This window comes from Lepisma saccharinum, chromosome 11 (genome assembly GCF_977018435.1).
Source record: "Lepisma saccharinum chromosome 11, izLepSacc3.1, whole genome shotgun sequence".
NCBI lineage: Eukaryota > Metazoa > Arthropoda > Insecta > Zygentoma > Lepismatidae > Lepisma > Lepisma saccharinum.
Window position 1 is genome coordinate 82,977,958 of NC_139239.1, and position 26,971 is coordinate 83,004,928.

The 26,971-nt window shown below is 39.1% G+C and overlaps 2 protein-coding genes across 2 annotated transcripts in view; one reads left to right on the forward strand and one right to left on the reverse strand.

The window, feature by feature from the left end:
• Nucleotides 1-2,160: 2,160 nt before the first annotated feature.
• Nucleotides 2,161-3,077, reverse strand: LOC145995106 (plexin-B-like). The gene is given in 2 exon segments (XM_083131642.1): nucleotides 2,161-2,676; nucleotides 2,679-3,077. Coding segments are annotated over 2 exon segments (915 nt in total).
• Nucleotides 3,078-8,309: 5,232 nt separating this feature from the next.
• LOC145994947 (carboxypeptidase E-like) overlaps nucleotides 8,310-26,971 on the forward strand; it is a 101,411-nt gene continuing 82,749 nt past the window's right edge. The window contains exon 1 of the mRNA XM_083131463.1: nucleotides 8,310-8,760. Coding sequence (XP_082987589.1) covers nucleotides 8,532-8,760 — 229 coding nt within the window. The 5' untranslated portion in view covers nucleotides 8,310-8,531. The remainder of the gene's footprint in view (nucleotides 8,761-26,971) is intronic.

Here is a 26,971-nt window from a genome sequence, read left to right on the forward strand (position 1 = left end):
TATATCGATGAGGACAAACGTTTATGAACAGAAAAGTAATGTACATTAACTGAATTGAATGTTCTATTTGTTTTCTGTTTGTGCTTTTCAATTGCTAATCTTCTTCGTAACTCGTTGGATTTGGAAATTGATTTGAACAGGTTATCAATAAGAAAGTTTGTGTTTAATCTGTGTGTATTGTGTAAAGTATTATGTCACTTCGTTTTGGCCTATAAGCATATAACATAATCTGTCTCCTTTAGAGTTTTACAAAATTATTATTGCTATTATATTTACACCAGTTACATGTGGTAATGTTTTCCCAGTGCCAATTGACGTATGATGTTTTGTAATAAAATTCAAGGAAAATATCATATTTATGAGTGCTTCATTCATTTATTTTCAGGAAGCATCACCTTTTGCTAACAGAAGATTTTGAGAATGAAGCACCTTATCTGGCACTATTAGTGGAAGCAAAGTTGTCCTGGTAGCTGGATGCTAGAAAGTGCAATGTGCCACTTTGCAAACATTTATCTGTGCACTTGTTGGCATGTACTATGTTTTTTAATTAGACTAATCTGAAAACTGTGGTACAGTCTTGGATACAGCTGGGTTGTAACGACCCTATTGAAGAAGCAATGAAGCAAGCCATCCATGTCTGACCACGAAGCGCCTTGTGAATAGACAACCCAAACAGCATTGCAATTCTGCGGCTTGTATACCAGTCATGGGTATACATCTCTGTAATTTGAGTAGTGATGCCAAAGAGAAATACGAGATGAAGATTGTCGATCGTAATGTCTCGTGTTCTCGACATGCAATAATACTCGGTCCACGTTACGTTCCATTATTTAATGTTGTTTGGGAACGAACCTGACGGACTGGGTTTATATTTTCACTCCTTGCATTACAGTAAATTCCATATTTTACAATTATATTAATGCTTTGAACGAAAATAATACCCAGAAAATTATCGTAAACACGTGCACACCACTCTTCTCACACACCACACATGCACGTGAAAACAAACACACAAAGCTAAGTTTTAACTTCCAAGTGAATGTCCAAATAACAGTAAATGGAGAAACACGATGTGCGAAACATGGGATTTTTCACAGAAAGAATGCGTCTATTTTTGACATACTTGGTTTCTATTAATAGACAATAAAACAATTATGAGAGAAATTAAGATTTTCGTCTTCAGGTGTTGAGAAAGGAAACAGACTGACTGGAAAAAAGAAACCATTGTGTTATTGATAGCGTGTTGGTTAGCGTACAGAGCTTTCATCAGTGAAATCTAGGTTCGATCCTCAGCAAGGACATTTTTTTATTCTTTTCTATTAGTGAAGAAATATGTAATATTGTTTTCTAGGCATTTTGACGAAAGGATACACATCAAACTTGTTCGTTTAATCTGTATTTTCATTTTTTCTAATAGGTTTTCTATCACAAGGGGATATAGAGATTCTCAATCTAGGCGATGGATATCTTTTCAATGGTTCCGTAGCAACGATTCTCCAGTTCCTTCCATCCACTTGTCTTATTTATTTACTTTATTCATATCAACTAACGAAATACCATAAATCTAACGAAAATACACAGATGTAGTCAGGCCCGTAGCTAGAATTGATCTCCAGGGGGGGCTCACGGGTTATCGGGCCAAGTACGATTTTCAAAAGTTTAAAAGTTTATAATGAAGGTAAATTGTATGGGGGTATTAATGTATATGAAATTTAGAAATATAATCAAATAGTACATTTTTGTACGATATATCTCTTAAAACATAGTTTCTTTTAACTGTTGACTGCTACTAAACTCATCGCTTACTGCACACTCCATACTACTTTTGATGATACAGATATTTCTGTCATACAAGATTAAATGCGCAATATTCCTTCATAGTGTTTACAGCCCCGGCGGAAGTAATAAAACTCCCCAAACAACATTATATAATGGAACGTAACGTGGACCGAGTATTATTGCATGTCCAGAACACGAGACATTACGATCGACAATCTTCATCTCGTATTTCTCTTTGGCATCACTACTCAATTTACAGAGATGTATACCCGTGACTGGTATACAAGCCGCAGAATTGCAATGCTGTTTGGGTTGTCTATTCACAAGGTGCTTCGTGGTCAGACATGGATGGCTTGCTTCACTGCTTCTTAAATAGGGTCGTTACAACCCAAGACTGTACTTCTTCGCACGTTCACTGGTAGCCCCTTCACTACTGATGCAATCTATTGGGATTTCTGTGTAGGAGTAGTATTTTTCGTCATCCTGGTATACACGAACTAATTTGGATATGAACGGAGGCGGGATTGTATGTCGGATTTGCGTAATGAGGAAATAGCTGAATCCACCTGAACTGAATCCATACACATAGTTTATTGGATATCGTTCTCGAGCCAAAGAGTTGACAAACATTCTTGTGCCCATGGTAACGGCTGTTTCGGCCATATTGAACATCTTCTCTTTGTCTAAGCTTCGGCTCGACATAACCGGAACTTCCGATCTATATGGCGAGTTCCCTGTATACGTCACACCAACGTACATCACCTGGGAAACTGGACGATTCGGTGGGCCAGGAGATATGAAAGCTACAGTGGATGCTGTAGAATTATTTGCCACCACTGCCTCTTTCACTTCTTGTTGCAGGTCTGAAATATTCTTAATATTCCTCACGGAACATACCTGGGTATTCCTTGAAAAATACTACCACAACTAATCAGCCGTGAGGTACTGTAGTCGATCACAAGTGCCTTATTAACATTGTCAGTCAATTTCTTGCTCACACTGGGAGGGCAGACAATCACAGAACACTCGGGTGAATCTTCGTGAGGTCCTGTAACTTTGGTCACAAACATTTCGAGATCCGGGGATAATTGATACAGTATATTCACAGCTCCAATAAACACACGTCTAGTGTTCTGGTCTACAACAAGGTGGTTAAATTTTTCAGTTTCTGCGTCACTAAATGTTCTCACAATGTCGCCTCCTTGGCCTGGGGAGGGGCCCGAACCCAGAACTACCAGGCCGAGGAGGACAAGACGTGACAGTACCGCAGGAGCGGCACTGACCAGGGCGCCTACCATCGTGATGTCTCGTCACGTCATAGGGCTCACCTGAAAATCAAAACAGAAAGTATTAGTAGCATCACAACTCACAGTCTACATACATGAATTACACAGGTTTAAAAAAAAATTATTCAGGACAGACATTCCTTTAGTATCTAAACCTAAAACTCAGGGTGCTTTAGGATCTATGCCCTTGTACAGCCAACGGCAAATATAATAGTAAGCAAATTGTCCAGCACTACCTTCATTTTTTTTCTACGTACGTTCTGTGTTGTTTAAAAGAATGGAATTCTACTGATGCAAAGCAGATGTCCTCTGCTTACTAACGTTTATTTCAAATCATGCTCATCATATTGTGGAAAACAGACTGGAAGAAAATGGAGGACAATTCGCATACCATTTCTTTTGCCGTTGGGTGTAGTCGTGGAAATAAATACTTCCCCCACAAGCCTACTGCTATTAAATGTCTATGGAGGGAGTATTTTTTTTTCCATGACTGTAGTACGTGTTGTGATAAAGTGGGAAAATAATATGAGAGCAACTTTGTTAACATTTCTACATAAACATTCACTTCACTAAATACTAAAATATCTTAAAAGATTGACACTGTTGAATAACTGTTCGTCTGGCCTTTAGTAATGCTTCTGAACCTGTGTTGGATGTTGAACCTTTGAGTGAAATCATATTTTGGTTTCATAAGACAAAATTGGACATGTAGCTGCGCCTCAGGGAAGCAACACTCAAATGAAAGATTTTTTTTAAAAAATGTTCAGTACCCAATGAAATTAAATATATCTTGTATTTCCTGCGCAAATAGAGGGAAAGGCCAATTTAGGGACTACAGTCCAGATAAAGGAAGCAACATTACACATCCTACATCATAAAAAAAGCAAAAAAAAAAAAACAACATGACCGAGCGTTTATCAGCATGTACTATTTGAAAAATACTAGGGCCTAATTAACTGCAAGCAAAAGGAAATGAATGCTGAAATATCTAATCTATACAATGGCGCAGTTCAACACCAATGAAATGCCGCAGATATTCACGTACAAGTGAAAAATACAGACAGCATGGAGTTTGTCCACAATTATCCATCAGGAGGGTGTAACTTCGTATTTAGGACAGTGCAAGGATAAATTTAGAGCCCAAATGACCATATATTAGGATATTGTGAAAAATTTTAGGAGGGATAAGGAAATTGGGTGGTGTTGGTATGACCGCCTACCTATTCTCGTAGCACTTCTGGCAACTGGAGAATCGCAGGGGACCAACTTCCTTACTGGGATTTTTACCTTCGGTCATGGAATTTTCTTCAACTTTTTTCAAGCACTATGCTAAACTCATTTTACTGAATGGTCGAAATTCCTAATGTTGATTAACTACGATAAATAATCAATAACGCAGTTCACAAATCGAAAATAGCAAAATATAATTGAACTTAAAACTACTACAGTCATCAGAATATGATGATAATAAATTAATAATAATTGTATAATAATAATAATAATAATAATAATAAACCCTAGCATAATTTTATCACATTTAGCGTAATTTATGAGTTGAAACAGCACCTTTTCTTATCAGGAGGTTGGTATTGGCAAAGCTGTTCTTAATCCACACATGACAGGCAGGGAGGGCCTAAAGTTAACCTTACAAATCCAATGGCTAATCCAAGGTACAGGCGATACATGTCACTGTGTAATTGAACGCATTTTCAAAAACTTTCCTCGGTCTGTTTACCATAACTTCCTACACCCTTCAAATTCCACGAGTCGCCACTGGTGCAGATGGCACGACCGTCCGGCTCCTTGAGTTTGTGTTGCCTCCATCCCCTAGCAGGAACCAGGCGCATCCACTTCTTTGCTGGCATGTACACGTATCAATGTACCGTTTCCTCCCCCATTCCACCCACACCCCTGGTGGTTGTGCAAGCGTGATCACATTAGAAGAAATAAGAAAGTAAACTATATTAGCGATAGAGCTCCATTTATAATATAAGTTAATAAGTTTCAAATGGGGACCGTGCGTTTGCTGTGAAAAGGAAAATTTCCTCCGAATACAGTAAAATTTATTGTTTGTGACCCCAATCTTTTGCAGATTTTCTGTCATAAATAATTGTTCGAGAGGGTACAGAGTCCGTGCTTCTTTGTGATGAATCTGAGACACACCAAATTTGAAAAAATATAAATATGCTGACCAAGGCAGTAATTTATTTTATTAAAAACATAAACTAAACGTAACGTTTCAACCTTCTAGCAAGTTTTGTACTTGATACAGAGTCTGATGAAGACCTTGCTAGAAGGTTAAAACGTTACGTTTAGTTTATGTTTTTAATAAAATAAATTACTGCCTTGGTCAGCATATTTATATTTTTTCATAATAATGGAAACAAGGCTTAATGGTGTTATAATTGGACCAAATTTGAGTGTGTACCGCCTCCACGCTATAGAAAAAAGGCAAAAAGAGGAAGACCGTTGCACGAAAACTTGTTTCGGTCGGCATATACCCTTTTGTGTGAAACAAATCCCCAGCCGCCGAAATATGTATATATGAGGGTTGTTCAATAAGGTTTGCTCCTGGGCTATAACTTTTTTATTGAGTTAGGAAAATTTATGATTTTACATTTAAATGAAAGTTTGGAATGTGCTCTCAGACGATGTTTTCTGTTTCAGATAGTGCCATTGACGTGGGAGCAGACTATGTCGACGTACGGTTCAAGCAGCGTGCTGTGATTGAATTTCTGAGTGCGTAAGATATTCCACCTATCAAAATCCACCGTCGGATGCGTGTCGTTTACGGGGAAGAATGGGTTGACGTTGACGGTCAGGAGATTAGTGCGGACTGTACACACGGACAACCGAGACACGGTCACTTTTATTTGAAAGACAAGCATCGCACTGCATCTTGCATCCACTCGAGAAATGCTGCCACTTCTTAATGGACTGATTCCTGGTAATCGCCGCATTAAGCGGAGGGAGATCATAGACATTCTGGGCACTTGGCTTGGAACAATGAATCACATCATGAACGACGAATTTGGGTTCAAAAAAGTGTGTTCCAGATAGATCCCTCTCCCTCGTCAGCCGACAAACGACTTGGAACAGGACCGCGTGCAAATGTGTGAGCGAAATTTGGAGCGTTATGAGGCGGATGGAGATGACTTTCTGCGTCGTATTGTCACCGAAGTTGAGACATGGGCTCATCATTATTATCCAGCGACTAAACGACAGTCCATTGAATACAGGTATCCGGAGTCACATCGTCCAAAGAAGTTCAAGACCAGCCATCAGCTGGAAAGATGATGATCACCGTCTTTTGGAACAGTGAAGGTGTTGTGGTCATTGAATGTCTCGAACGTGGCGCAACTGTGAACTCTTCGCGCTACGTGCAGACGATGCAGAAATTACGTACACGTATGTGTCACGTTCGTTTAGGGAAAAATGCGATAATTCAACACAATGCTCGGCCCCCACACAAGTCGGGAGACAAGTGTCGCGTTGGAAAAGCTGAATTTCCACGATGTTCGCATCACCTACCTTACCTTAAAATTGCACTTTTTCACTTAACCCATACAATTGTCAGTATCAAACCCTTCAAATGCTGTATAAGGCCCATATTGGTCGCAAATTGCAGATTAACATTGCATCAGTCATCAGACGTCTAATCATGACCTAATGACTTCCACCATTTCCCAATTTATAGAATATTCTGTATGGAGTAAACTGATCATGTTAAGTATTGAAAAATATCCCTATAGACGAGGCTTTATCATGTTACAGCCGACCGAACTTTGGCTTGTGCAACTTTTGAAACATTCTGTACAGTACTATGCGATGTGATGTGATGAACTGCCGATACAATACCCAATAAAACACATGTAGTCACTCACATGGTTCTTGACAGCAGACTCACTCCTAGATGCAGGGCCTACCAAATTTAATTCTTGAAGCATATAACCAAAAATTGTGCATGGATTTAGTGGGCCTGGCGAAAAGCGTAAATAACTTGAAGGACTGAACGCTGGATGTTAAAAATTTATTTTTAGTCCACTTTATACTCATAGATTAATCAGGACTACAGTTTAATGTGTGTACTTTCACCGGGTATTTAACCAGAATACTTGATTAAAGTGTTACAATATTACATTACCACTACGCCTTCGAGGAGGCCCAGGAATAGGTATCCTAAATAACAATAAAATGTATAATAACTAATAAACACTTAATTGAAATTTTATTGCTTAAAGGAAAATTAATAAAACTTCTCTTCTGCATATATTTTGCATATTGTTACCTGCATTTACTTGAGCTGTCTACACAATGCCATCCATCTGCCTTTAGTTTTTTTAAGTCCATTTTATGCACGCGTCCAAGGCTAATCGAGGCTCAATCTACAGTTTAAAGTGGGATCCGAACCACTATATTCCTCCACGGGGTATCAAACCCGAGACCCCTTGATTACAAGGCGACGACGTTACCACTAGGCCACCAGAGAAGCACCCCACTTACCTTCAGAAATTATTTTGTTCCTTTCCATTTTCATTTCGAAGAGATGGTTAGGCATTTTGTTAGAAGCACAATATTGTAGGATTTAGTGGCCTCCCCGATGGCGCAGTGGTAGCGTCGTTGCCTTGTAATCAAGGGGTCCCGGGTTCGATACCCGGTGGAGGCACATAGTGGTTCGGATCACACTCTAAACTGTAGGTCCAGTCCCGATTAGCCTTACTGTGCATAAAGTGGACTTAAACACAAAATCAAATCAAATAGTGTAGAATTTAGTCGTACGTTCCCAGAACTCAAATAATTGAGACGTAATTCTGGAAATAATTATTTCCATTGTTCTCCGATTGTTGTCCAGAAATTGAATTCTCTTGGAAGCAAGCAGATATTATTGTTCGTCTGAGGCATTAACGCTTCCTATTGCTATGTTTGAACAAATTAGCTGTTAATAAATGAATTAAATTCATAGAATTCGAGATTGATTTCCTTCAGAGAGACATTTCTTTCACCAGGACCCCATTTCTGCTAATCAATCTGTTCAGCTAAATCTTTCAAATCAATGGAGTACATATTGAGGGGAGGATAGTTGGACAAGTAACAGCTGTCTGTCGTTTGCTTAGCACCTGTGCACCATATGTTTCAAACCTGTTCTTACGTTACAGGTACTTATCGACGCGAAACTTTAAGCGAACGCGCAGGCGCAATCCCCTTTTGTATCTACTCTTTGCTGCTGATCGATCTCATAGAACTCCCACGAAAGATGGCAGGTCTATCGCGACGCATGACGCAAGCCAGCGTTCTCCCTCCCTTGCAGTAGTATCAGAACGGGGACCCTTCTTTATCAAGAACAAACCAGCTGGCAAGGCCTGCCGTTTCACCACGGGCGGTTTGTAAATTCAGCGCTCGGGACATTACCGGATCTTCTGCCGGTGGGGAGTTTAATCCATATTACGAAGTGCTTAACTGTCCAATATGGCGTGTTTCCAAATTCTGTTCTTAATCGTTAGTCTCGGATTAATCGACGCTGGATTGTCCTTTGAATTTAAGCATCATGACAACAAAGAGATGGTCGAAGTTCTCGAAGACGTCCACAAAAGGTGCCCAAACATCACTCGCATTTACACCTTGTCCGAGAAGTCTGTTCGAGGAGTTCCTCTACATGTCATAGAATTTTCAACAAGACCAGGACGTCACCAAACACGTGAGTATTTTATTTCATTTAGTCTCTTAAATTGTTGTATTCCTGTAGCTAAATATATCCTCAGATTTGGTAATATAGGCTACTTCATGTGTTAAAAATCGAAGCAAATTTTAAATATTACAACTCTTTACAAAGATCAGATGAAGGTTTGAAACGAACCGAAATCTAGATATATGATATGGTAACAACTGTAGACCATGTACCAGGTTAACATCTCAGAAGTTTGGGTTCGAATTCGGGATACCGTATGGATATTTGCATTTAATTGTCTATTTGATCAGTTCATCCATTCAACGCATTGTAGACATTAGAGAACTTAATACAACGAGAGATGAATAAAATGTATGTACACAATGATCCCACATCAGATAAAAATAGTTTCTTTATTAATGATAATGCTGTATAATAGGATATATTTTCTTCTTGTTCTTGTCATAAGCCTTACGCATCCTATGTTTCGCACCTGCGTAAGGAAGATGAAACTTGATATAGTCATTCTTATCATAGCGAATGATTTAATAGAGCAAACAAGATTTGTATTTTTGTTATGTTGCGTCACTCTTCTGGCGCTTTTGGCTAATCGCCAAAATAATGAATGATGAAGAGGCACTAAGAAATATTGTTCTAGGCCGGGACTCGAACTCGGGAATTTCGGTGGCGAGACCAGTTAACGTGCCGAGCCGAATGGCGCCCACGTTATCCATCATCAGGTAATCTGCTGTCAGAACCAGTGACATCGAACTTACTTGATCCTCATGAATATAAACCTCCCTGATAGCGCGGAGGTATCGTCGTCGCCTTGTAATCTAGGGATCCCGGTGGAGGCACATAGTGGTTCGGATTCCACTTTAAACTGTAGGTGCAGTCCCGATTAGCCTTACTGTGTATAACGTGGTCTTAAAACACCAAATCAACAACAATGAAAACAATCATGAATATAATGTTGCCAGGCCGGCCCCCGTGTGAGTATCCATTCATCAATTTCATCACTCATCCTCATCTTCGCAAATTAGCCAAAAGTGGCACAAAAAGCGAAGTAAAATAAAGCAAATCAATATAAGGTTGCCAGTCTTATTTCACGTGAAAGGATGAAAAATACAGGCTACACAATAAAAAATGATAACACGAACAGCAGTAGCAAGTGGAGAGATTGATGAAGTTGTATCCTCAGAGTGAGCACACCCCTAAGTTCACACTTATTTCGAGTGATCTGAAAAACACAGATACTTTGTGTTACACAGCGCCAATCGCACAACATGAATACCTTCAAATGTCAAGCCATTCAATAAATTATGTTTTGCCCAGACGGGATTCAGAGTCCAACATGATTATCAGAAACTCCACATTGCACGTTCTCAAAGACCTGTCGATAATTACCTCCGTTTCGCGTGACGCACATTTTCACTGAATAAACAACTGCTGTCGATGTGTTTGTGTCACACTGTAGATTGCACAAGAGCTTCCATTTGCCCCAAGTGCAATATTTTTTTTCAGTTGTTGCTTAGTACAATAAGGCATAGACATTTTGAAGATCAGTTTATGCACAAGTAGGCAAATCTCAACTGAGATTACAAGATTATTTTGGTTATTTGGTTACAGTGAAGTAACCATTTTTTATTATTTTCCTTTCGCTGATATACAGGGTATACACAAAACAATGGTGCCGTGTCAAACGTTAATAAAAACATTATCTCTTACCTTACACGGGTACAACATACATCGCCAGCATCGGCAACTGTCCAAGTTTCTCATGCGCTACCAGCAGTTCGGTCTACTGGGAAGCCGCGGAGAAAAATTTCCAAGATGGCGTCACAGCAGCAGAAGGCTTTCTGTGTGTTCCGTTTTGAGGTGTCCAGATCTGCGATTACAGTGCAGCATCAGTTTTGTACAAGGTTTAAAATAGACGCACCACGCGAGAATAACATAACCAGGTGGTACCGACAATTTATGGAAACAATTTATGTAAAGGCAAGCAGGGTCCTGGCCGACCTCGTGTTTCTGATGACAACATTGAAAGAGTGCGTAAGGCGTTTAAGTGAAGCCCCCTCCCCCCCAAGTCAGTGACTAGAGCAAGCATGATAATAATGATTATATAATATTTTTCTCTTTATTAAACGGGCGAGGTTCAGCCAAGGGCTGCTCTGCCATCTAACCCTTGTCAATATGATAATACATATAAGGTAAGATAAACTGCGTATGGAGAAGTAAGCTAAATGTAAAATAATACACAGGCACAAGAAAAACAAAAAATACACTCGACTGAATATCAATTATGATGGATACATTCTACAACTGGACGGAGTCGCCCCTCTCCCCCCATTTTCAAATGGAGAAAACAACCTTCTCCCTTGGCCACCCAGTTCGACGGATCTTACGTCACGTGATTTCATTCTTTGTGGGGTTGTTAAAGGCAGCGTTTATGTATCACCATTGCCCATGTCCATCCACGAACTTCCTGATCGGGTAACGCATGCACTGCAGGCCATTACAGCAGACATGATACACTAAGTCTGGGATGAGTTTCACTATTCTTTAGATGTGTGTCGTGTGACCAAGGGTGCACACCTTAAAGGATTGTATTTAGCGCATAAGAAACTTGGACAGCTGCGGCTGCTGAAGGTGTATGTTGCACCCATGTAAGGTGAGAAATATTTTTTTATAAGCTTTTGAAACCGCACCATTATTTTGTGTATGCACTGTATTAAAACTGCGAAAGGAATAAATTCTATAAGAAAGCATTTCAGTGAAATTGTGTAAGTTTTAAACCACGCGAAGAAGTAAGAGTTGACATGACTCAAGTGTGTTCGAAAGGAAAACGTTTTCTGTAGCCAGATATTATACTTTCCTTTCTTTTTAATATATCATGTTACTCCAAGTTATCGTACACGTGAAATTTAGAGTCGGTCTATATAGCTGATCTGTTTAGCTGTTATGATCATTTGGACTCGGTCCAAGAGTTCCTGTGCAATTACAATACATTTATACACATTTAAGGTCGAGACATCTTCACAATATCGAGTTAACGACCATGTGTCATCGGAAACTAATAACCTTTTGTTTTTCAATCATCACTAGTTATAATAATTCAATTTGTAGTTAATTTTAGAGTTCTCAAGAGGGGCAATCACTTAATTTTAGATGTCAAGGGGAGGGAAAGAGGAAAGCGCTCACACCATTTACTCTTATTTTAGTCCTTGACTAAACGCGGAGTATTATAATTCTTATTAATACTCGCCAGCATGTAATTAGAGTTATTGTATTTATTAGTAACATCGTTTTGATTTATGTGGGTTTCATGTGACGTCAGGATGCTCACAGCCGCCTTGTTTGCTGCCAATTTTGTTTGTCATGTGCAAGGAAATATTGTGAAATAACGTGAGCTTCTGTTTGAAACACCGAATACTACACAATGTACGTACCATATTGAAGAAGATTCAAATCTCCCGCTCACCCGCTTGAAATCAATCATGGCTGCTCGAAGCCACAATTCAGCAGTTTGTAACTAAGTTAGGTGAAACACGTCTATTGTTATTTCAAACGTCGGAGAAGTTGTGAAAAAGGAAAGCATTTGCTATTTACTCTTTTCTTAATTAATTGACTACTTACCGTTAGTTTTAAGGGACTGAAACACCGAGGTAACAGCTGGGTCCTACTTGGTTCCTTTAAGGGTCAATCCATATCAAATGGTAGACGAACAAACAAAGAAGGCATTATTTCTTTTTTTACATGACTTCGTTTAAAAATGGCGGCCATTTCCCTTTCTTGACTTCCGGCACTTTCGGCCTTTACAAAAGTTGTCGTAAATTTGATAACTCAGCTAAGAAAGAGGTTAGAAAGCTACGGTAAAAACAACATTATTTTCAGTACATTTCAAGCTACATTCTTATGTCCTGTACGTTTTTTTTCTTACCATCTCTATAATGCAAATGACTGAAATCTAGGGACAAAACTGATATTCGATTTTGAACTAAAATCAAAGTTCAGGATATTTTATCCAAGAAAGACAGTAATATGAGAGCTATAATTTTTAAGAAGGAAGATATACATCCAAGGTTTTAGTAGAAAATATTTTAGCTCTGTTACTGGTTTTCTCTTTCTTGTTTTAGCTCGTCTCATTTTTGTTTTTTCATATTTTTCAAAATTTGGACCCCAATAGCTCTGGTGGGGGACCTAATAAAATTTGATATTTACAGCATAAAGTGTATTCAGTGAAGAGTGCCTGTTATAAAATTTTAAGTTTGATATACCATGGATAACAAAGTTACAACAGGGGAAAGTTGGTAAAAAAACAGCCAAATTTACGTTATTATAGTAGTTACAAATAAATATTACGTTTTACTAAACCAGCATGTAATTAGAGTTATTGTATTTATTAGTTACATCATGCAAGTTGCATAGTAATCCAATTAATAACCATAAAGGATGAAAAGGTGTGTAAAGTAGAGGTTTCATTACTTGTAAACATGGTCAAGCAACCACTACTGAACCATTTGGTATGGATTGACCGGGAAGCCTGAAACGCACAGAAACAAATGAAAGCATCCGCTCTAACGCAGTGTAGCGCTACGCAATTTGAGTGTGGATTATTTCATTTGTCTCTGTGTGTTTCCGTAGGAAATATGTGTACATGGTGGAATCTGAGTCCCTGTCCGTTGTTTATCCATCGATCTCCAGATGTATAACGCGATTACGTATGCATGTGACCTGAATATCTAAAGTTGAGTGGTGGCAGACATCATGAAAAGAAGCAACTATTCCTAATAAACATAACTTCGAAAGTCCTTAGTTTCGACGCTATAAATTATTAAAATCTATCCTGTGCATTGTGCATATTCATCGCAACGCAACAAATCAAAGTCGGCCTCCGTGGCGGAGTGGTTAACACAGCGCGATACGACGTATGGGTCCCGGGTTCAAATCCCGGTCTGGCATGGATGTTCTTTGTGAGTGTCCCTTCATCAATTTCGTCATATCATCACTCATACCCATATTCGCGATCAGCCAAAAGTGGCAGAAAAGCGACGCTAAAAAACGAAAATCAAACCATTGAAATGCATACACATATTGAATGATCAGTGTTTATTAATACACAGTTAATTTTCAAAATGTAAAAGAATCTAAAGATAAATGATTTTCTATTTCAATGCGCGTTTCCAAACTGAAGACTGTTGTGATCCAGGCTCTGCTGGAAAAGCGTAGCAATCGCTAACATCAAGAATCATTTCGTTCGTCATTTGTGCCAATTCTCGTTCAATGGCTGCCTTTAGTTCGCCCACTCTTGACGGTTCTGTACCGTAAACTTTATCTTTTGTGTATCCCTATACAAAGGTCTAACGGCGTGAGGTCTGGATAATTTCTTGATTCAATCCATTTGGCACATCTTGCCAAGTAACACTCACAAAACTGAACACTCGGTCCAGATCATCTGTACTGAAAGAATGGACTTATCTTTCAATGTAAATCTTCCAATGCCAGTGATACAAAATGCTATGGACGCGTAATTTTGAAATTCCTATCTTACGACCGTTTGCCGCACAGGTTTTCTTGTACTATGGCGATGCCATCAACCTATCTGGCTTTGTCGTTGCCTGCGGTCGTCCGGAACGTTTCTTGTTGACATTCTCAACAGTTCCATCTGTTTCAATTAGAGTGATGGTAAGTCGCGTAGGTGGATATGTTTGAAACTCTTTCATAAACTGCCTTTGCACTTTAAGTGCGTTTTCAAACGTATAATAGCATTTTAGGATAAATTTCCTTTCTTCAAAGCTTACTCTGGCTTCACCCATTATTTCAAATTGATTATTCCTGAAAAGGTCAGAAAATTATTAGCTGTTAAATTATGTAAACATTTTTGGGAGACAAAAACACTGCCTTTAATTCCAGATCTTGTAGTGCACCATCTGGTCAAGGGTCCTAAGTTCGAATTCTGGGTAAGGCATGAATGTGTGGGTTTGTTGAATCATCTCTTTCATCAATTCATCATTAATTTTCATCGTTACTATTAACTACTTAAAATAACCAAAATAGAAGTAGAAACAGAAGTTTCAGAAGGTTTGAGTAGTACATAAGGATGAAATAGATTTCATCAACATTTTATTAATTTATAAGCTGAAGACATTCCATCGAGAACGATTTCTATGGAAGTACGTTCAACACGTTACCCTATTTCAGCTGGCATTAGCTCGAAAAAAAAATCACAATGTATTTGCTTTTGTGAAGTTGTATTCTTATTTTGTGTTTTGGTTGCACATTGCTGCCATCAAACAGAAGAGGCAGTTTGTGAAAGCAGGTGCGTGCTTAATACACACATGCTGTGTTGAAATATGTTCTTTGAGGTCCACATAATGATTTTCAAAAATAAATAAAGTACGTGATGAGAATTTATCCATTACTGGCAGTGAAGAATCAAATTAATGTTCACTTATTTTTCATGAACGTCGATCGACTTTCTAGTTATATTCTTATTACATCATGGTTTTTAAGTTCACGAAAGTTTTCATTAGAGCATACTGGAGCCCACTATTTACGTAACACTTCTACTATGTATGTGGGAAAAGAATGGAGAGCTTTGCGATTTGAATATCGACATATAAATGAAGTAGAAAAAATATAATTTTCGTGTTCGAAGATATTTCGAGGAGGTTGAACGTATAAACTCCACACTCCTTCCGCAAAGCAGTTGGTTTTAAGTTAATTTTTTTGTTCAGATAGGCTAATTGGGACTCGACCTACAGTCGACCTGTGTGCCTCCACCGAAGATCTAAAGCCGACGACGTTATCACTACGATGTAGAGGGGGTCATAAGGATAAGGATATGTAATAAATTTACGTGTATCTTTCATGCATTATATCAACTTGATATTAACGTTGCTATGAAGCCGGCCAAGCGTGGTGCTGGCTGATCACACCTCCAAAAATGGCTGACATTGAGTGTATGTGGGAAGGGGGGCTACCTCTACATTGGCCCCTATAGTATGTGCCTTCATGGCACCTACTTTACCTTGCCTTAAGATGCAACCAATAAACAGTTGTGAGTGTGCATAGCATACTTGTGGTTACATTCAGATCTCGTTATAAAAGCTCGCACAATCAACATAACAAGCGAAATGCAGCAACAATGAATTGATTGATTGAATTAAAAGTTTTGGGTTGCGTCGGCACTTAAGGCCATTTTGCACCTTTCTATGTATACGGGGAAATATCCCCTTATCTTGCTACGGGCTGCTAATTTAATAACTAACTAATTAACTCAACTGGACTCAACTGAGCTGAGCTTAGCAACGCAACAACGAAGAATCGCTCGCCTCACCTGCTGGGCGAATTAAACATTACATGAATTATAATACGGTCAGGATAAGTGCCTAACAGTCGGAGTTACCGAGAATAAACCTAGGAGGATTTGATTTTAAATACCTGAAATGACGTTACATAATACTACGGTGTTTCTGAATATACACATATATTAAAGCACAGATAAAAACACAGTACATCTTGCCCTCTTTCACTCGATCTCACATTCATACTCTCATTCCATGGCATATGGCGACAATATGACAATTACAAAGGTTAGATTAATCACTACTTTGACCATACTCTTGTTATGTCTGGCTACATTGCCTTTTACAATTTATCGTTTAGGATTTTTAGTATAAAGTGAATAATTGTTCCTTGTGCGAACCCCTTCTATCTTTTCTGAAGGTATAAATATATTCAACGAACTATTGTTTGCTGTTAACATAAACTCTCATCTTTAACATTGTTTGTCCGTCGGAATACCGATGTCTAGGGATGCCATAGCACTGATTTAAGTTAAGCAATGATTTGATTTACGCAGATTCGCGGTAGATAGTCGTCATCTTTCTCACACACGCACATGGTTGGATCTTACCTTCGCTGCATTCCCTCTGACCTGGGTTGGGTGAAAGTGGTCCTACAGTTTTGGAAGGCCTCCACACTCCATTGTTGCACCTCGCGGTTATTCTGGTTGGCGAAAGTGGATCAGTCGGCAGCTCCATCTGGCATCATCGGATCCTGGCTTCACTCGTTCACTTTGCAGGGACGTCCAGGACGGTACACGTACACTGTCGACTCCATACGACAACTTGCGCAATAATAGGTCAGTTCTTCGCGGTCACTCGTAAGTACAGATACGTGACTTGGGCGATGAGACGAACATACACGATGAGCCATTCGCGGTTTCACATGGATATCAAATGTTATTAACTTTTACTACTTAGGACGTTGTTTCGGACGATTGACACAGGTGGACGTGTCTGGCGTTATTCTCACATAACCACACGTATGTGCACGGATGCGTAGACGGCGAGGGGGAGAACGACCCCCTGGTTCTATTCTGCTCTACTCCATGGCTCTGAAACACTCACTCGAGGAAAAACAAATCCAGACCTCGGGTCCGCTTGCAACTCGCAGCCCGGTCGCGCGTAGCTCACACTCCGGTGGCGATTGTAGACAAAACTGTGGCAAAACTGTTCCAAATCATTCCTTTTATTCCAGATTTGAACGTGGTGACGCTCTACTCTCTATGATCAGGTGCTTGTTTATTGTTTCTGGTGCTTTGACCGTTGTCCTCCTATCCTGGTCAATGCTCACTCCGGTTTTTAACCTCTGGTAGCAGCCCCTCGCGCAGAGATTAGGCTAACTCTTCCTCTTTTGTATTCGACACGTTCAGAGAGGCCAACTCAGTAGGGTTCCGTCTCGCATTCAATCCAGCGATGAATCTTTAATAATTCATAACTCCCGTTGTTCTGTTCTGATTAGGCTCAAATCTTGGAATCAGTACTTTCATGATGTGGTCTTCCGCTGGTTGAAATCTCATCCAATTCGGTCCATTGGTTTAGAAGTTGCATTTTTCTTGCTATTCCCATAAGAATGCATGTAAATCCGAATTCGGGCGAAAAACGGTGGTTGAGCAAGCTAGTGCTGGCTAGGACAGTTCGCTAGACACCTGTATTCGCGACGGATATTAATATTACCAATTGCAATTAATTCCTACTAACGGGCAATTAGATTAATTACTTGTCACTCAATATTTGACCGTTATAATCTAAAATTCTGACTGAAAATTTAAAAAGGAGTTTAAATAGCCCCTTGGGAAAAATTAAAAGTGCAAGGTTGTAGAAAGACCTGCACAAAACAAACACAACACATTAAAAAGTCAGAATATTTTAAAACTTTCCTTCGCAAAAATCTAAAAACATTGGATAAAACACTGTTGTCATCGCCCAACAGGAATGACAAAACAGCCGGGAAGATTAAAAGTCTGTCTGAGGATAGCAAACTCGGCACATTCAATAAGAACATGCCGAATACTTAAAACAACGTTACAAACACGACACATCGGAGGGTCCAGCCCTTGCAGCAAGTGGCCATGCGTTAGACGGCTGTGTCCTATACGCATCTGTGTTAGAAGAACTTCTTCTCGACGGGAAGGACGGGACGAGGAACGCCATACACACGTGGTGGGCTTAATAGCGTGAAGTTTGTTATCCGTTTTCGCATCCCACTCGGACTGCCAAGTGTCAAAAAGACAAGAACGAAACGCATTCTGCAGGTCGCTAGCTGGCGGACGAGAACGTCGCCGTCAGCATCAGCAGACTTGGCGGCAGCATCGGCTGCTTCGTTCCCCGGTATGCCCACGTGGCTAGCGGACATCAGCACTAGCACACACGGACACTAGCCGTCGAAAGATACACTGCATTACAGGATGTCTGGAATTCGATAATTCCAGACTCTGCAGCGCACTGGTGGAATCTGTGCATACAAGTGCTTTCTATAGAACGTGAATATCTGCGAAATCCAATACCTTTAGGACAGCGTACAGTTCTGCCGTGTAGATGAAACAGGCAGGGTGTAGGGCAAAACTGTGACTTTCAGAGTCTACAACAAAGGCACATCCTACTGATTCCGCGGATTTGGACCCATCCGTGTAAAACACATTAAAATTGGTGCACTGAGAGCGGAGCTCTAAAAAACACTGCTGGTACTCGACCATTGGTGTTTCTGCCTTTAGGAGAGCAGTAAGGGAAAGTTAATCGCAGGTGCAGGAAACTCCCAAGTTGGAAGAGGCAGTAAGAGTGGAGAGACGCCAGGATGATCACAATTAACACCAAGTGCTGATAGGATCTCGTCTGCACGAACACCAAATGGTCTTGTTGCACGAGGATGTAGTCGGTACGTAGTTAGCCTTCTCTCGTTGGAGACTGTATGATACGAGGGATGAGAGGGCATCGAACAAAAATGGAAGTGAGTCGCTGTCTACGAAGAGACAGCGATGGCTCAGATGCCTCAACATACATACTCACGACTGGACTGGTACGAAATGCACCGGAACACAAACGAATACCAGCGTGATGAACAGTGTCGAGAATTCGAAGCCGAGATGGTCGGGCGGACGAATAGACAACACATCCGTACAAGCTCGATTACAGCAACAACGAAATTCGGAATTGTATTTTCCTGAGGATTCAGAGAAGGAATACCACGGTATAGGTTTTCCTGTGTTTCTTCTTTCATCGATTTAATCTATCGTAGCGATGAACCTAAAGAAATTGAAAATTGGCGTTAAATAACCAAATACAAACAAAAACATAATTGCTTCATGTTGTTGCAAGTATAATTCTTGAGCGATATGTCTAACGTAAGTGGTCTGCATAGTTTACAAGGATCAGTTAGATATATTGTATATTTTCTTGAGAAAGTTCATGCAACTGTTTTTCTTTACTTCGACCGTACCAACTATAACTTTTACTTTCGTTATAAATCCATACACTAAGAAGAATAAAGTTTTAACTTGTTCCGAGGAGTTGCAATTGGAACGAAAATGTTCATGCGATGTTAGACTGCCCGCGAACGTTTACAGTTAACGTAGAACTTCCAATCTGCTTCGCAATATTCTTTAGCGACGTAAAAGTTAAATCAGAACCGTCTCTTGTCATATTCAGAGACTTTTCAAATGTTATGACTTGTCTAAATCAAGAGTAACTTAAATTACCAATACCAATAGCAAGGAATGTATAATTTTTTCGAGCACTTTTTGTTTCGGATCTTTCATCACTTATTCGCTGTTATTCGAGTGCTAAAGAATGTGCCCTAATTCAAGCATGATAAGTAAAATATAATATTGTATCTCTTAGATCCTTTGACATGTTACGTTTTGATGAAACCTGAGCTAGAACCCTGTCGATCCCAGCCCTCACTCATTATGGGACATCCCGAGGCTTGCTTCCTCGGCAGCGTTCCTCCTGTGGTTTGAATGCAAAGCAATTTGGGGATAACGATTCGCATCGCCGCGTGAGGGCTCTGGGGAGCAACTATTAAGCGTAATCAGAAGTGACGAAAGACGTTCCAGATTGCGCTGCCGCTTGCTGCGCTTGGTGCGGGAACTTTGAGCCAAAGAAGAGAGTTCATCGTTTAGTGTAGAGAAATGCGTGTCGCAAGCAATTGAGAAGCAAAAGAAATGAAGACGCAAGTGGAGCAGAATTAGGTAAACAATTTTGGGATGCTATAAGTTTCTGATAAATCATCTTACAGACATACCGTTCATTTAGTAATGAACAATAACTAAAAAAGTTTTGTTTTCTATAAAGGTAAGCTCCAAGACACTTGTTCCTAAGACGTCAATTCAATATGGCGACCAAGCAGGAAAGAAAGCATCGTGTGTTCATTGCGGAAAAGTATTTGGACTTTTTTTGGGGGGATGGAGTTTTTTAAGTTATTTAGTATTAGTAAGATAACGGTATGTCTTTAAGATCATTTATTAATAACTTACAGCATTCCAAAAGTGATTACTTAATTCTGCCCCAACCTGTATATTTATGCGAAGCTGTCTACTTGCTTCTTCACAAGATGTTTTCATTCTCATTACTCGAGAGCGATTTTGTCTATTCGTTGAGAGATGAGTTAAACAGCTTGTGTCTTATTTGTGGTCGACAAACCATAGGTTGACTGATTGATTTGGTTTATTTTACTTCGATTTACGCCACTTGGCTAATCGTGAAGATGAGGATGAGGAAATGATGAAATTGATGAAGGAACACTCACAACGAACACCCATGGTCAGGCTGGAATTCGAACCCAGTCACTGGTGTTGAAGCGCTCTGTATTAACCATCCTGCCACGGAGATCGGAACACAGACCATAGGGATGGACCAGAATAACCTAAGACAGCTGGAAAATTATAAACATCAGAGACATCATTGATATTCTTTTTGATATGCTGTACGTATTTACACATACATTGCATGTGCATTATGATATTGGAATGTACTATTTTTATGCTGTCCCAATTGTCATTCTGCTCTGAATGAATTTTTTAACGGACAATGTGGCGGAAGCATCACATATATATCATAAATATAAAAGTATACACACTAAAATGAAAAATATATAGTTCTGTTAAAAGTCATGTTTCGCTGCTCTTACAATGCTTGTTATAAAGAGCCTGAGGTTATGTGTTAGGTGGTGTTGAAAACATTAAGATCTATCTAGTAGAAAGATGAGTGTGATATTTATTCACTTTTTATATATAGCCTACACAGTGTTTGTTCCACATTACTTATGTGCAAAATAATATGAAATTTTCTGATGTATGTATTTGTATACCTAATAGAATGTGTGCGAACTTTTGTATTTGTATACTGGAATACTACGAGCTGTTTCTCAAATAAAGGCTGAAGACGTGGTCCTATTGGTTAGAATTATATTGGTTGGAATGTAACAGATCCTAGCTTCGATATTCGCTACCACGTGTTCGTTTTTATCTTATATTACTAAAAATGTTTTGTAGCATTTACAATGAAGCAATAAAGATTTCGACGATATTTTCATTTAAAATAAAATACCAAAAATTGTGAGAGTATGATGCTATTACGCTAGTTGTATACTAATTTATATCTATTGACAAAACAAATATGTGCACAATTTATATTTATGGCCATTCGGCACATGCTCCTATTTTCTTTAGTGCGAGGACAAATAACACACACACACACACACACACACACACACACACACACACACACAGACAGAGAGAGAGAGAGAGAAAGAGATGATATATAAACGAACTCTCCACCATACTGCAATTCAATAAGTAATCGATATAAAATAGAATTGACACTACTTGAATTTAAGTCTAATTTACCTCACAATTTAACGTTAAGCTGTTCTTGTCTCTCTACTTGAGACATTGATTCCAACAACGGTTACGCATTAGTTCTAAAATGTACTGAATACAATTTTCTGTCATTTATGATCTATAAACCTAAGTAAATACTACACGCTTTCATCATCCAGCTTGTCTTGCTGCCAGAGGTTTAGGGCTCGAGTATCAGTAAGTGTGTTTCAATATTTCAATTTTTTTGTTCTAACCTCTAGTACGTGTAACCATCATTCGTTAGTCTTCATTCTAAGGAATTAGAAACCGTTGTTAAACAGTCAAGTACTAATAGACAAACAAATGAACCTGTACATGTATGCGTTTTATTTCACACATTCCCATTCGTAACGAACTGTTGCTGTTCTAAAAGCTTGGTGCGTTGTCTGGTATTTATTGGGCTGCGTTTACTTATTGGCGTGGAGCTTGCGCTAGGACCGGTTTGATCTAAATTAAAATTTACTGTTCTTTCGGCCAATCTAATTATTAGGTTAAGAGTTTCATTCAGTTCATCCTCTGAGCTAGAACTCGACATTTATCATAGTAAGAATAATTTTCCCTGACCTTTAGCATAAAAAAAAACGCGTGTCGCCTTATGAATTCTCTATTTTAAATGCGTGCGCAAACAGTTAATGATTTTAACATTTTCATCATGAGTTGCATCCTTTCTTATCCTGATTAAGCGTAACTAAATTTTGAAGAAAAAAATTATATGGCTGAAATCCTGGTACTAGATTCTTAATTTTCATTTATTTCAGATTGAAATGAATGAAAATTCCAGCACCTCCATCCACGTAACGAACTGTTGCTCGTTGGGATCTTACCAGAATCCTAACCATTATGCTTGGGTGATGTAGCTTCGTCATTCATTCATCCTCACTGGTGAGCACTCGCCCTTGGCAGATAACTTGATGGTAATAGGCGAGAGGTTACTTTTCACACTTGAAATAGCACAACACTCAGAATTTGGGTTTATATCTTCCAGTTTAGATCAACATGGTTAGAGAAGGATATTACCTGTCTATTCGATGATGAAGAAATCCTCGGAGAAAACTCCTAGAAGTGCTCTATGCAGACTCGCTCAAGCTCCCCGATCTTACTCGTTCCTCGTTCCAAAGCAAAAGACCGCAAGTCGCCCGTTACACTCTAACTGGTTATTGCTCTCCGATACCCGTTGATCAGCAACTTCCTTTCAATCAACCAGGAAGATCGATTTGATACTGACTTAGCATTCTTTGAATGCTTCAGAGAGTAACGGCCGACGAAGGAGGTTATTGCTTTTGGCTTGCTACTTTTCTCTAATCAGGGGAACCTGTTACGCATTTCCAAAATCTTAGATTCAAATGCGAGACATGTAAAATGCTATTTATTAGTTTGCATGGCTTCCAGATGACCATAGTTTGTTAAGCTTGAAGCCCACTGAGACGCGGCAAAAGAACGCAACAGACTCATTTCCGACGTCTCAGTTGGCGATAACCATTAAATAACATGCAGACTTCTGGCACGGAAATTCCCGCTTCGGTTCCGCACGTTTCCCTGTATTTGGCGTTACACCAATCCGCTTCTCAGTGGCCATCAAGCTTTAGTTGGACCAGTCCGAAGGGAGACATCACAGCCAACCAGTTGTTGTCACTACTTTCGTACACAAAAAATGATAAAGCATAACCTGCGCACCATTACCTTCTCTCATATTGGTGTAGTTTCACGTGTCTTACGTTTAAGACTGTCCGCGTAAATATCGAATAAATTGTTTTTGCCATGTGCAAACACTGCCTTCCATTTCTTTGTTACGATCCGGTGTGTGTGCATGTTAATTAGAACAATATATTTAGGAGATGAATTGGATTTGCATTTCACACTGGTCAAGTTCATGTATCCCTTTTAAGAATAACTATAAGAAGTCTTCAGCTTGTTAGTGGTTACCTTACAGGAAATAAAGGAACAGAAGAAGTCACCAAGAAAAAGCAAGAAATTATGTTTTTAAGGGAGGGCTTAATTACTTTTCAATAAAAATCTTTGCATTCCATATTATTATTCTCAACCATTTCATATATTTACATTGTGCACGTGGGAACCCTGAAATTATGTGTCACTTTAATGCAGCACACAAGCAACTTGTGTAAATTAGGTTGTCCAATATATAATGGCTTTTTCTGGAGGCTTTTGTTGAACACTCTACCTATATTGTCTCTCGATAGTAGTAGTACATAGCTTTCGTCTCAACGATAACAAAATACAGGCTACAGAATCAAATACACCCTTTCAAAAATAATATAAAAAAATATGATTTTATTTATATTTGCAAAGAAAGTATTGGGGAAAATGTATAGGGAAATCATTAAACAGAAAATTTGATTGAAACATCAACTACCTTCAATCTTTGTTTGCGAATCCTTGAGATTCTTCATTTTCCTCATTACTTCGGGTTCAGAAGAAAATAACCAGAAGCAATAAGAGCACCATCTCTTCTCCTATGAAGGAAATTAAATTCTAGCCGTTTCCATGGCAGCAAAAACAGCGAGAAAGGCAAGTGTACTTCTACCTCCTAAAAATACTTATATGAAGTCAATTCCTGTGGCTTCCATAATAGGATTTCCTCCCTCTTTCTTTGTGCTTGACATAAAATAAGTTCCTCACTGTTTCCAGACCTTTTTAGAGAGTATATCCGAAAACACTTTACGAGAGAGAGAGGCACCAAATCACATCATGTAGATAGAATACAGAAGTAGTCATATTGTATTACTTAGCATTATCTATGTAAATATTGGCAACCAACGGCAAATATAGTAGTAGTAAGCAAAGTGTCCATCGCTATTTTCATCCTTTTCTATTCTACATCCTGTGTGGTTCTACGAAATGAGATTGTGTAGATTCGAAGTTCATGTTGTGTTCGTTTCAATTTCCTTTCACTTAAAATTGAATACTATTCTGATCTGGACTAGCGCATGCCCCTCAAATTTAGATAGACTAAATTACGTTCTAAATTTCTTCCTGGCCAATGTTCGTCACCAAATTCCATCCATTAAATGCTTGCAAAAGCCCATTCTTCTGAAAATGTTAAATACCCACACTCCTCACGAGAGAAACAAACTATACCCTGTCCCAGCAAACTGTGGAGCAGGGCCGCGCATAGCGGCAGAGGAGGAGGAGGGAAATCGAGTGGTGAAAGCGCAGCGTTGCCAACCGCACGGTCCTGACTGTACATGTAAGGAAAATTCATGGCATGTACGGATCCAGACCTTAGACCGTACGCTAAATATACGGCTTAACAAAATTTGCACTTGCTGTTTTATCCCTAACATTTCCCTAAGAAATTATTTAACCAAGCGTATGGACCTGGAGACAAAAATACGGTCCGTTTGCCATGTGCGTATACGGTATTGTCGATTTCAAAAGTTTACAACGCTTCCAGAGCGAAGCAGGGAAATCGGATAACTCCAGTCGCTCCTTTTCTCTCACTGTTCATTGGTGGAGCCGTCTCACGTCACTACTTGCGCAGAAACTTGTTCTCGTTCGCCTGGTCTACAGATAGCTGGTACTGGGTATAGCAGATATGTTCCTGCCATGGCCGTATTTGGAGGGGAATTTTAGGGTTCAACCCACCCCCCGTAACTTCTGGCATGTTGGATTAATGGAACTTCAGAAATCAAACTTTGTAACACATTTTCAAAAATTTATTCGCAGTTTCACAAAAAAATAACAGGGAGACAATCCTGAAATGATCGAGCTAGAATTTTCGAACATTTTGATTCTGAGATTTGAGTGTAACGGATTTAATTCTCAGAATCGCTGCCCACCCGCGACCCCTTCATTTTCACTTCTTCTGTCCTCTTTCTAGTGCTGTTCCTGGATCAGATTGAAAATTCCCTTGTGATTGTCCAAAATTAAGTTTTATGTAAATGGCCAAAGAACATATACTTTATGACTAAAATTTATCTAATACCTTTAAAGCTTTTTCTTGAGGTATCTAAAATTTAGTAACAAAATATAACAACTGTGCATTTCAGAACGCACTGCATGGATCGTAAAAATAAATATAAAGTAAAAAGAGTTGTGCTGCATATTCACACTTCTGATTGATAGAGTGGAAAAGTCTCCTCAAGGATATAAGGACAGCAATAATAATAATAATAATAATAATAATAATAATAATAATAATAATAATGCATTTGGAGTCAGTTTATTATTATGAAATTTTAATTATTATTATTATTTAATAATTATTAGGTATTATTTATATTATTTATATTTCCTACGACGCCCATGAGAACAATTATGAGTGATCCCCCCCCCCCCCCCGAAAATTTTTGCTGCCTACGGTCATGGTTCCTGCAATAGCAACATCAGCAGTGATCGATCACCTTCTCCGAGGAATTCACTTTCAATTGTCGTCTCGCACAACAAGAAGCACTCAACCTTTCGCTTCTCAGAAGACAAGATTATGCCTCATCCAGCGATCCCTGGTCTGCAAACTACCCTGTCAATACAATAATTTAACAAACCAAAGAGACATTTTTGAAAAGCAGGCACGCTTTGAAAGGCTGTTGTGTAAAAATGTGTAAGGATCTTTATCGCATGTCACTTTTGTTTATGCTGTTATTGTTTATTGTTCTTTTTCTACTGTTATGCATTCCAATGTAAAATGGCTAACTCTGCATTTGAAATCCTTTGTTAAATAAATAAATGCATTAACTTGTGGAAAACAGACTAAAGGAAAATCGTGTTGGACAATTCGTCTACTATTTCTTTTGCCGATGGGTGTACAATAAGGTTGAAAGTCTCATCAGTAAATTAAAATAATTAATTTATTATTATCATCAGCATTATCAGAAATGCAATATTTAAAATTGATTATATTTTTGCAACCTTCTTTGATTCAGACACATGTATGAAATTTAGTTACATATATAGTCTAGCTTATGTAAACAAAACACACATTATGGCTAGACCGTCCCTAGGGACTCGCCCGAGGCTCCGCGCCAGTTAAATACTTGTATAATTCCTTGTCCACGGTTTTTGCGGGTTCATGGGACGCCGGCG